Source organism: Myotis lucifugus, unplaced genomic scaffold (genome assembly GCF_000147115.1).
Source record: "Myotis lucifugus unplaced genomic scaffold, Myoluc2.0 scaffold_28, whole genome shotgun sequence".
NCBI lineage: Eukaryota > Metazoa > Chordata > Mammalia > Chiroptera > Vespertilionidae > Myotis > Myotis lucifugus.
The window spans coordinates 5945008-5957067 of NW_005871076.1; the positions used below are offsets into that span (position 1 = coordinate 5945008).

A 12060-nucleotide genomic window follows, 5' to 3' on the forward strand; every position below is an offset into this window, starting at 1 on the left:
CCTGCAGTCACTGGGTGCTATCAGCTGTTGGTGCCCCTCCCAGAACAGCAGTCTCACTGGGTCTACACCCAGCAGCTGCTCACTTTCTAGTCTCTGTCTCTGACCCCAGCTGGCATGGTTGGGCCCTAGGTGCCTGCCTTGGACAGGGTGGGGCAGGGTTCCTGGAATGGGCTGGTTTTAGCTTCTTGGCTCTAAGTCCTGCTCTCCCTGGAAGTTCTTCTGTCCTGGGCTTTTCCCTTTAGCAAAAGGACAAAGGGCCCCACCTGGGGCCTACCTGGGTCAGTTTCCTTTGTGAGTGTCTCTCTGAGCCTTCAAACCCCTGGGAGGTGGACAGAACAGACTCTAATCCCCAGATGACAGATGTAGACACCAAGGCTTAGACAACAAAAGAGGCTCAGGACAAGCCCCAGGCTGAAAAGTGGCAGGACTTCGAGGTGATTCAGATTTGGGGGGTGGGGAAAGGTCATTGCTGGAGGAATAGGGGTACCCCAAGCATGCCCTGACCTCTCCAGCTTTCCTGAGCTACACTGCAGCCCAGCCCCCTATATTCTATCACCTGTTCCTGATCTGCCTGAGCCACCCCCCTGTGTGGTGCTCCTGCCAAAAGAAACCTGTAGGCACCAGGAAAGGACCCAGGGCACAAGGAACTGCCGAGCTGTATCGGGTGTGGAGTTGGGAGCCTGTGACGTCACCCAGGCTTTATGTGGAGTCTGCATCTGAATCTGGGTGTTGTGAGTCCTTTGTGTGATTATATCTGAGACCCTGTGCAACCCAAGGCTTTGTCTCTGTGTGATTGAACTGAGTGTCTAGGGGACTGGAGAAGGCAGGGCCCCCTGGGGAGCACTGGGGAGGAGGGGGTGGGAAGGAAAGTGCTGAGGAGCAGCTCTGAAGCTTCAAACTGGTCAGACGACTTTGGGAACCTGGGAGCAGAAAGCCAAGAAGGGAGAGGAGAGAACAGGCGGACAGAGGAGCAGGCTGGAGGCTGGACAGGCGGACGGATTCAGGGCTGTGGCATGAAGCTACTTCCCAGCTGGAGAGCGGTGCTGCCTGTGGGCGCTCGGGGCCGGGTCTGGCCATGGGCACAACAACCCAGAAGTAGGTGGACCCTGGGGGGCTGGGCCTGGGGCAGCAGTGTGGGGGGCAGAACCTCAGCCCCTCGGACCCTCCAAGCCCCTCTCAACCAGCTCCAGGCCCCATGGCCAGACTGGGCTGGACCTTCCAGGAGGCAAAGACAGGCTGGGCCTAGGGCTGGCTTCGGGGGCTGTGTGACATGCAGTCACACAGGGCCTGGCACTTGGAAAGGCTCCAGGCTGTGTTTAATGTTCTGCTGTTACTGTCTTGAAAATTCATCATACTTTTGGGACAGGGGCCCTGCATTTTTGTTTTGGATTGGGTCCTGGCTGGGAGGGGAAGGGACTCCTTTGACACAGGGGACAGCAAGGCCAGGCCAGCCTTGGTAGCTCCTCCAGAGTGCCTCAGGGACCATGAGGTGAGTGGCAGCGGTGGGGAGGGTGGTGCCTTATTACATTTAATGTATAATTTACAGCATAAATGCGGGAGTTCAGGAGTTCAGGCCCGCCTGAATTTTAGGAATGGTTTTCTAAAATCTTGCTACCTTGTCAGATCACATCTCCTAATCAGCTGTAAAGGAGGTTAATACTGCCCAGCACCTGGGGTTAAACACAACAATACAGAGATATTGCCTGGCACACAGCCATTCCTCAATGAGAGTGGTTATGATGGTGACAATGATTAACTTGTTATTAATATTCAGATGGTGACATAACAAGTGCCCATTTGTACTCTTTTTCCTGTCACTCAAACAGAGATTGCTAAACTTCCAAGACTGTCTATGCCTCACTGCCCACTCTGGCCCTTTCTTGGAAAACAAGACGAGGTCCCGTGTTCAGGCTCAGGTGCGGGCAGCAGGTGAATGTGGCAGAGCTTGGGCGGCCTTTACCATTCTACTATGGCCAGAGTTAATACATTACCTCCACCCGGGACCTGCTTTCGCAATCTCGATAGGAGTTGGGGATCTGGTTACAGATTTACTTCGAACAATGTCTGATATGTGGAGTAAAGTCCTCCTTGGCCTTTCTATAGCCATCTCCTCTTCTCTTCAGGAACTGCTCACACCTGTGACCCAGAGATGAGGGCCCAGGAGGACCCCGAGGGCCAGGCACAGGTGCTGGGGGATGAGTGGGAGCTGGGAGGGGCAGGATGGGGTGGGGGCTGGAGGAGCTGCACACAGGCTTCTCCCTGGGAGGGCAGAGACAAAGGTTCTTATAAACTTGATCAAGAGTGACTGTCCTAGGCTGAGCCTGGCTATTGGGGGATGGGGTGGGGGTGGCAGTGGGGAAGAAGGAGACTTCAGCTTAGGGAGTCGCTGACTCCAGCTTGAGTGCCAGTAGGGACACAACCTAATCCCCCACCCCCCAGCCACCCCAAGGACCTCCACAGTCTCCAGCCCTCTTGGTCCCCTTTCCTGTGTCCCCCCAGGCCGTCTGACTTAGGGGCCCATTCCCTTGGCTGGAATGCCTGAGTCCTGAGGGCTCCAGGAGCCAGCACAGTGGACTCATCCTGCACAAAGCAATGTGAGGTGGGAGCCAGGTAGAGCCAGGCCACGGGACAGCTGGGTGTATGAACCGTGAGGGGAGTGAGGAACCCAGGCTCAGACCCCATTAAGAGGAGCTGACAGGCCACTCAGGTACCTGATTGATTCTGGGGCAGAATCGACTTTCCAGTGTCCACCTCTCCATCCTGAGTTACTGTTCTCTGCTGCCCCCAGCATGAGGACCTGGGCCTAGCAGGGCCCTCCACGAAGGACCCCCCGGTGTCCCTGCCCACAGAGCCCAAGTTCGACATGCTGTACAAGATCGAAGATGTGCCGCCCTGGTATCTGTGCATCCTGCTGGGCTTCCAGGTGGGCTTCCCCGCAACAGCCTCCCCATTGCACACTCCCCAGCCCCTCCCGCAACAGCCTCCCCATTGCACACTCCCCAGCCCCTCCCTGGCCACCAAGGTTATCTTTGGCAACAGGAAGAGAAACCTAAGGTCAGCAACAGTGACTGTACCAAGCAGGGGTGGGGAAGAGGATTATGGGGTCCAAGAGAGGATTAATCCCCTGGGAGCAAGTATCAGTGACAGGGAGGAGGGCCCACTCCACAGAAGATGCAGGAATAATTTGGGGGCAGATAAGTAACCCCCAGCCAGGTGAGCAGGAGCCCTCCGGGAATTCCCCGTGAGAATGTCAGTCCTGGGTGGGTATGTTGCCTAGGGCAGCATGGCTTCAGGCCCACTGAGGCAGGCATGAGAACTACTAGGGGGCCCTGTTCCATGTGAGTTCTGTGGGTCTCATGCACTCCCCCACCCCCCAGCATTACCTGACATGCTTCAGTGGCACCATCGCTGTGCCCTTCCTCCTGGCTGAGGCGCTGTGTGTGGGCCGTGACCAGCACATGGTCAGCCAGCTCATTGGCACCATCTTCACCTGCGTGGGCATCACCACCCTCATCCAGACCACGCTGGGCATCCGGTGAGCTGCCCCACCCCCACCCCCACCCCCACCCAGACACACACACAGACACACACACAATGTAGCAGCAGCAGCTGGAGCAGGTGGTCTCTCTCAGAGGACTCATGGGACAAAAAAAGCTGCTCTCTGCCCCAACCTGCTGCTTCTTCTCCCAGGCCAGCCTTAGAGCCAGGCAGCTGGAGTCCTATCCTGGCACCTGGCACCCCTCAAGGACTAAGAGTCTGTGGATATAAGGGAATGTGCCTTAGCTGGGCAAGAATTGGGCCTGGAGCCCACTCGCCTAGCTGATTAACCCCTACTCATTAAGTCCTACTCGGGGACCACCCGCTTCCCTGCCTCCTGGCCTCTTCAATAGTCTACCTTCCTGGGGGCCCCTACCCCCTTGTGCACAACCCCAGGTGGCCAAAGCGTGGCGGTGTGGTAGGAGTAGGGAGGAAGGTTGTCAGTGCAGCGTGCATGCAAGAAATAAGCTGTCCACTTCTCTGCATTGGCCCCTCACGGTGCAGGAAACATGTTGAGAAGGAAAGGGGCAGGTGTGGGCAGGGGCTCCATTTGTTTTCTTTCTTGGGCCCCCCAAATGTTATAGAGTCCTGCCTGGGCCTCAAGGACTTCCCTCTGCTCTGCCCCTGCCCTGTCCCTATGTCTCTGTCCCTTTGTGTGATCCTTTCTGCCTCTCCCTCTCTGTGCCCCTCTTTCCCCATCTCCCCTGTCTGTGTCCCTGTCCCCCCCCACACCCCACCCTGCTCTGTGCCTCCCCTTCCAGGCTGCCGCTGTTCCAGGCTAGCGCCTTTGCATTTCTGATCCCAGCTAAAGCCATCCTGGCCCTGGAGAGATGGAAATGTCCCCCAGAAGGTGGGCACACTTCTGGGGTGTGCTGGGGGGGAGGGGGACAGAAGCCTGGAGGTCCAGACACCAGGATGCATTTATTGGCAGCAGCATCTTCTCTCCCTATGTCTCTGTTCCCTGTTCATATGTGTGTGTATCTCTGTCTCTGCCCCCAGAGGAGATCTATGGCAACTGGAGTCTGCCCCTGAACACTTCTCATATCTGGCACCCACGGATGAGAGAGGTGGGTTCCCACGTGGAGTAGAAGGGCAAAAGACAGGACTGAGGAGGGGGCTAAGGAGGGGGCTAGATGGGAGTAAGGGCCACAGGTGAACTGGGAGATGCAAGGTAGGTTAGTCCAGAGGCTTATTTTATTTTATTTTTTATTTTTTAATGTAGAGGTCATGGCTTTTACATAGTGACTTATAACTGACCTTCACTCTTCCAGGTCCAGGGTGCAATCATGGTATCCAGCATAGTGGAAGTGGTGATTGGGCTGATGGGACTGCCTGGGGCCCTGCTCAGCTACATTGGGCCTCTCACGGTCACCCCCACTGTCTCCCTTATTGGCCTCTCTGTTTTCCAAGCTGCTGGTGACCGAGCTGGCTCCCACTGGGGAATCTCAGCTTGGTGAGCGGCACCAGGATCGGTCCTTGCCCAGCCCCAGCCCCCTCACCCCTACATTTCCTTCCCCCTCAGTCCCGCCTTTTGCCCCCAGCCTGACCTACCAGCCATCTCTTCTTTGTGCCTCTGCCCTCAGCTCCATTCTCCTGATCGTCCTCTTCTCCCAGTACCTGCGCAACCTCACCTTCCTGCTGCCTGTCTACCGCTGGGGCAAGGGCCTCAGTTTCTTCCGCATCCAGATCTTCAAGATGTTTCCTGTGAGGAACTGACAGACAGCTGGTCTGGGACTAGGGCAGGGGCTGAACTTGTGTCTAGGGCCAAGGTGGGGGACAAGGGCTGGAAAAGCAGGGGAACTAGAGCCAAAGCAGAGATCCCAGCCAGGGACTGGAGCAGGTGTTGGGGCTGGGATCTAGAGCTGGGGCTGGAGCTGGGGCTAGGGGTAGGGCTGAGGTAAAGGCTGGTTAGCTTGGAACAAGACCTCCAGGGTCCTCAGTGTGCCCCTCCCCGCTCCCCCCCTTCAGATTGTGCTGGCCATCATGACCGTGTGGCTGCTCTGCTACATCCTGACCCTGACAGATGTGCTGCCCACAGACCCTACAGCCTATGGCTTCCAGGCACGAACGGACGCCCGAGGGGACATCATGGCTATTGCACCCTGGATCCGAATTCCCTACCCCTGTGAGCAATCCCACCTGGGCCCCTCTGCCTCTAACTCTGATCCCAGTACAGCTGATGATAAAATTAGCATTAGCTGCACATGTATAGTGTGCCAGGCAGAGTGCTGTTTAACTCAGACAAAGCCTCACTCCAGAGCTTCGTGATTCTGAGTGGTTCCAAATGAGCTCCCACAACTGTACAACTCCCACCCCAGCTTGAGATCCCTTTAGCCACCCCCCCCCCCCAAACTGCCTAGTCTACCTCCTAACCTACACAGGAGCACTGTATCCATCTTCTTGTCTCCCCTCAACCCAGGTCAGTGGGGCCTGCCCACAGTGACTGCAGCTGCTGTCCTAGGAATGTTCAGTGCCACATTGGCGGGTATCATTGAATCCATCGGAGATTACTATGCTTGTGCCCGCCTGGCTGGTGCACCACCCCCTCCAGTACATGCTATCAACAGGTATGCCCATCTGCCCTCCCCAATATGATTCCCTCTGAGGCCACTCAGGAAGCAAATGTGGGGACAGAGTTGAGTCGCAAAAGATGTGGACTTGAGCAAGTCACTAATACTCTCCAGGACCTCATTTTCCTTACCTATGAAATGGGGATGGATGCTCTCATCTCTCACCCTGAATGTTGTGAGCAGTTGAGGAGGTAATGAAGTCCAAGGGAAGCTAGTCATCGACAACCTTCCAAGTACCTATCCCTCAGTGTGTGTTCTTTTGTGATATCCACCAGTGACTGTGAGGCAGCTCCCTTATTATCCCCGTTTGACAGAGGAGGAAATTGAAACCCAGAATCGCCAAAGGGAGTAAATGCCAAGGCACTGCATTAGTGCTCAGACCTGGGCTCCTGGCTCCCAGACCTCCCTTTGCCCTGGAGTGAAGAATATAATACAGATAGGTGCAGCTTTCGCAGAAGGCAGCACCCAGCCAGGGTAATGGGCAGAGCCTGGACCAAATCCTCCCAGCTCATGTTTCTTACAGGGGCATCTTCACCGAAGGCATCTGCTGCATCATCGCAGGGCTGTTGGGCACCGGCAATGGGTCCACCTCGTCCAGCCCCAACATTGGGGTCCTGGGGATTACCAAGGTGCCTCACCGAACCAGAAGAGCACAGAGCCCCACCCCGCCTCCATTTGCCGCAGACCCCGCCCCAAGCCGGTCCACACTTTGGCCTACCCCCACCCCGTCTTTAAGAGGCCCCCTCCCACACCCCTTCCCCCGCCCTCCATCGCGCTGCATCAAGCCCCTGCCCATTTGAGCCTCCCTCTTAACACAGGCTCCGCCCCCCTCATCCCACCCCGCCCCAGAACTCACCCCTTCCCACCTATCCTCTTGGATATAGCCCCACCCCCTGGCTCCCTGGCAGGTGGGCAGCAGGCGCGTGGTGCAGTATGGTGCGGGCATCATGCTGGTCCTGGGCACTATTGGCAAATTCACAGCCCTCTTCGCTTCGCTCCCTGACCCCATCCTGGGGGGCATGTTCTGCACCCTCTTCGGTGAGTGCTGCTCGCGGATCCTGGTGACAGCGCGGGTCGCTGAATGGTGGAGCCCACCCAGCCCGCGCCAGGCCTCTCCAGCGGTTCTCCTGTGCACTCAGGCATGATAACCGCTGTGGGGCTGTCCAACCTGCAGTTCGTGGACATGAACTCCTCCCGCAACCTCTTCGTGCTCGGATTTTCCATGTTCTTTGGACTTACACTGCCAAATTACCTGGAGTCCAACCCCGGCGCCATCAACACAGGTGCCCCCACCTGTCTGAATGTCACTGCGGGTAGGGTAGGTGTGGTGGGCTTGACTTTCAAAGGTTCCACGCAGCTAGAGCAACAACTGCGCAATTCTGGATGTTAATCAGCAGTCGAGAAGCTAATTAGCAGGTGTCCTTTACTAAGACACTTTCTGTGGACAGGTATTGAGCTTTACATGTGCTCATTTCATTTTCACAGCAGCTCCATGAGATAGATACTATCATTTCCACATCAGATGAGGAAAGTGAGGCTTAAATGATTTGTCCCATGACAAGTAGGAACTAACTTGCAAAACTGGGATATGAGTCCAGGGGTGGGAGAGGCAGAGGTGCAGACAGGCTTACAAGTCGGGGTTTGTAGCGTCCCACCATCCAGCTCCATACCTGCTCCAGGAAGTCAGCAGGCTGCGCAAGTAGAGGGCCATCCCTGAGGTCTGTTCTCCAGGGCGGTCATGACACCTACTGGCCTATTCCACAGGTATTCCTGAAGTGGACCAGATTCTGACTGTGCTACTGACCACGGAGATGTTCGTGGGTGGGTGCCTTGCTTTCCTACTGGACAACACAGTGCCAGGTATGCGTCAGCTCTGGGAGGGAAATAGAATGAGGCTGGGCTCATCTGCACTTCAACAGATGGCCCCTGAACCAGAGCTGTGGCTGGGTCCAATGCGATGTAGGTAGGGAGAAGCAGGGAACAGATGGGCTGATGGAGCGCCCACTGGCTGGCGGGAGAAACTGGCCAGCCAGGTACTGGCATGCCTCATAGGTTCTGAAGAGAGTGGGACTAGGAGTCACTCCAGGGCCTTTGTGTTTTCCTCTCCATTTTGTGCTAGCCACTGGGGTGAGGGGCGCCTTCGCTTTATTAGGACAGATACAAATGCAGCTTTCGTTTTTTTTGGCAAAACCCACTCCAATGCAAGTAGCCTGCAACAGTGGCTAATAGGAAGAGTCCTAACTTTCTTTGCTATTATTAGGGCTTTTTGGAGGGATTGTGGAGGATACTTTGTGAGTGTTCCCGAGAATCCTCCTAGACCAAATTTATGTGCCCAGTAAATATATAAAAAATAAATGTCACCAGGTGTCCTAACTAGTAACAAACATTGTTAACATTTACCAAACATCTTCTAAGGGTCAGGCATGGAGCTAAGCATCTCAGCCTCAAAATCTATCCTGTGAGGCAGACTATCAAGTGACTCACTGAAGGTCACTTCTGCAGATTTGTAACTTTGCAGATCTGGGATTTTAACCAAGTCCATCTGATGCAGTCTGTGGCCTGTGTATCAGTCATTGTACCACATGACCTCGGCTAGAGGGTTTCAGGGGAACTGGAAGGTCAGGGAAAGCTCCAGGGAGAAAGGGTAAAGACTGCATCAGTCCAGGGAGATGAGGGATGGGAACAGCAGGACGGCTCTCTATCCCCCACCATTTGCCAATTTAAACATGGCAGCAGACCCCACTTGCTTCCCTCTCTCTGAAGATACAAGTCAGAGGCTGGCTATGCACAGCTGGTGGGTTGGAGTGTGGCAGGCAAGAGACAGGGCTCCCTGGCACTTTTAGACAGCATCAGATGGTGAGGGAGCTCTTGGTAACAGCATTGGATGGATGGGTGGTAACTGATCATGGTACCCACCTCTCCTCATGTAGAGGAAGCTCGGCTGGAGACTGGAGTAGCCCATCCTGTGAACCTGAAACAGGAAATTTGCAGCCTCAAGGCCTAGGGAATCTGGGGAGTTGGAGGGCATCAGGTGGGCAGCTATAAACTGAGCTTCTCTGTGATTTGGGTGGCTGGATTAAGCTAACCAGATGTTAACAGTCTTACATCCCATCCTTCAATCCAACTGCCCATCAGCAACCATCCTTGCTAGATTATATATTATACCACATAATCTTCAACAGTCTTTCAATATACACTGATGAAGAATCTGACGCTTAGATTAGTGAAATTACTTGCCTAAGGTAGTACAACCTGGATTCCAGCCCAGGTCTGGCTAGCTCAGAACTCAAGTCCTTACCATGGAATCAGTTTTCTTTTGTGGGATGAGAACACGTTGCTGATATACCACTTTGCATTTGCTCTTTCTCTTTACCTAGCCACAACCCAACCTTAGAGGGGAAGCCAATTTAGTCCAAATGGTAGAGGAACTTACCAGTTTGGCTCTGGGTTAGACACTAAAGGAGATGTGCCAAAAAAAAAGTGTTTGTCTGTTTTGAGGAGCTCCTAGCACAAGACAGGAAGTAAAACTGAGTTTAAAGCAATTTAAAGCAGCAAGATCAATAAGCCTGGGCTGGAGTCATCTGGAGCAGTGGTCGCCAACCGGTGGTCCCTGAGGTCCGAAAGGTTGGCGACACCTGATCTGGAGGGTTTCCTGGTGTCTAGAATAGAAGGGACTTGGAAAAGCAGAGAGCACTACAGCTAGGGAGGGATATGAAAGGTAGGTGAGGGAACTCTGGGCTACCTGTTGTGTGTCCTAGCAGCGATGGGGAGGAGGTGCCATCAGCCAACAGAGTCCTGTGCCACACCATCTCTTCCCCTTCCACTCTGCCTACCTGTGCTCTTTGTGCAGCCAGGCCCAGCTCAAACAGCACCTCCTCCAAGTAGTCTTCCTTGAGGACCCCAGCCCTCCCTTAGTGCCCTCTCCCCTGAGTCTAGGACACATTTCATTTGCATTACTCATGGGGGCCTCAAGCTGGGTTGCCAGCATATGGAAATCTCACTCTCATCATAGACTTACACTGTGCCAGTCTTCATCAACCAGCCCTCTTGTGAAAACCTCAGAGATCTCATGCACCACTCCCCACTTTGTAGGGCAAATTCCCCTACTTGTAAAAAATCCCTGCCACCACTACTGAAGATTTTACTTACCTTGACTTTCTGAGGTTGTATTATAAAAACAAGAGTTTATTTTCCAAATATAAAATCATATTAACACTGATTATAGTGTTTCAATATACACCAACCTGCCCCCACAGCAGAGTCTGGGCACTTTATGGTATCCAACAGCCCAGCACACACTAGCCCCATATTCAAGATGTAGGATGACAACTACTTAGCCTTTCTGCCAGTTTCTTCATCATAAAATTTTGTGCAGTAGTGCCTTTACACCTCCTTCAGATATATTTTGAAGAAATAAGATAATGAAATTAAGGCACTTAGCACAGAACCTGGCACATTACAGGTACACAATAAACACAAATTATAACCATATTCTTTAGGGTTCCCTAGAGCTCTGGCCAAGTTAGCAGCTGAAAAAACTAATTCAACTGTTTTTAGAACCAGAAGATATTTGAGAGTCAAGACACTCAATTCCAGAAGTCTTTTTCAGAATAGATGGGAAGGGCAGGAGCTGATGGTGACTGGCTTTGATATGGACCCCACTGTGCTTTTCCAGGAAGCCCAGAGGAAAGAGGCCTGGTGCAGTGGAAAGCTGGGGCCCACGCCAACAGTGAGATGTCTACCAGTCTCAAGAGCTATGATTTCCCCTTTGGGATGAACATGATAAAAAGGATTGCCTTTCTGAAATACATTCCTATCTGCCCAGTCTTCAAAGGATTTTCTTCAAGGTCAAAAGATCAGCGTCCAGTTCCAGAAGATATTTCAGAAAATAGAGAAACTGGGCCTGTGTGCACCAAGGTCTGAAAAATTACTCCCAGGAAAGGTAGGATGTGTTAGTCTACGGCTTTTGTGTGAGGATTGAAAAATCACATTCTTATATACTTTAACCAAAGGAAAACCAAACTACTTGGTTTCCCTTTTTGTGACCTATTTGAGTGTCTTCAAGGGGAAAGTAAACTGGGTTAAAAAGTCAATATATGGATTTTGAGTAGAATTCCTTAGCCATTTTATAAGTGAGAGTGGAACTTCCCAACTGGTGGGACACTAAGAGATCACAGTATGCTGCAATACTGATCCCCTCAGCCTTCTGGTTATCTGGGCAGAAGCTGGATCAACTGATATAAACTCCAGCCACTGGCAGCCAGCCTCACCTCTGCACTCCCATATACTGAATAAATAACACTTTATGACACGGAAAAGGTTGAGAAATACTGACATAGCACAAGAACCAGAAAAATTCTCTCATATGCCTTGTTTCAGTAATGGTCAAAAAATAAAAACAGGATGACTTTCGTTACCCTAAAACTGTACCATATAGGCCCTGGGGTGATAATCTGTCTCAAGGATTTCAAAATGAAGTAGCAATGCTTTGAAACTTTCCATCTCTACCTATCCCAAATGCAGGTGCCGGGCTCTCTAATTAAACATCAGAGTAGTTTTAATGTGCATGTTCCTTAAGAAAAGTTCCAACAAAATGAGTAATAATCCCTTAAATAGAACTTTCTATGTGCTAGAAATTGTCTTAAGTGCTCGATGTATATTAACTAATCACACAATTCTAAGACAAATATTGTTATTGCTACCATTTTAAAGCAGTGGAAACTAAGTCACAGAAAGGTTAAGTGACTTGCCCATGATTTACTGGATTCACAGGAAATCTGGCTAGTCTTTGCTCTTAATCATTAGGTTATAATGCCTAAGTTTATAATCTCCAAGTTTATTGCATTACAGTAATTTGGCAGTATGTGGAAATATGTCTGAGCTGAGAGAGAAAAAAGGATCTGTAAGCCTCATGATTTGGCAGCCTTCAGTGCCACTTGTGGTACTGAGCTCT

At 52.4% G+C, this 12060-nt stretch overlaps 1 protein-coding gene across 1 annotated transcript; it reads left to right on the forward strand.

The window, feature by feature from the left end:
* Window positions 1–307: 307 nt before the first annotated feature.
* Window positions 308–11220, forward strand: SLC23A1 (solute carrier family 23 member 1). The gene is made up of 16 exons (XM_023752090.1): window positions 308–1095; window positions 1827–1916; window positions 2124–2185; window positions 2789–2923; window positions 3378–3535; window positions 4299–4387; window positions 4537–4604; window positions 4809–4990; window positions 5121–5241; window positions 5506–5662; window positions 5957–6104; window positions 6631–6736; window positions 7016–7145; window positions 7247–7390; window positions 7872–7967; window positions 10783–11220. The coding sequence occupies exons 1-16, from the start codon at window positions 1014–1016 to the stop codon at window positions 11028–11030; spliced, it is 2016 nt and encodes a 671-aa protein (XP_023607858.1). The 5' UTR covers window positions 308–1013; the 3' UTR covers window positions 11031–11220.
* Window positions 11221–12060: the final 840 nt, after the last annotated feature.

Excerpts from the sequence above, each read along its gene's own strand:
- SLC23A1 (XM_023752090.1), top strand. The coding sequence starts at position 1,014 with ATGAAGCTACTTCCCAGCTGGAGAGCGGTGCTGCCTGTGGGCGCTCGG. Across the intron at positions 5,242-5,505 it reads AGATCTTCAAGATGTTTCCT|ATTGTGCTGGCCATCATGAC; the intron begins GTGAGGAACTGA and ends CCCCCCCTTCAG. Across the intron at positions 6,105-6,630 it reads CCAGTACATGCTATCAACAG|GGGCATCTTCACCGAAGGCA; the intron begins GTATGCCCATCT and ends TGTTTCTTACAG.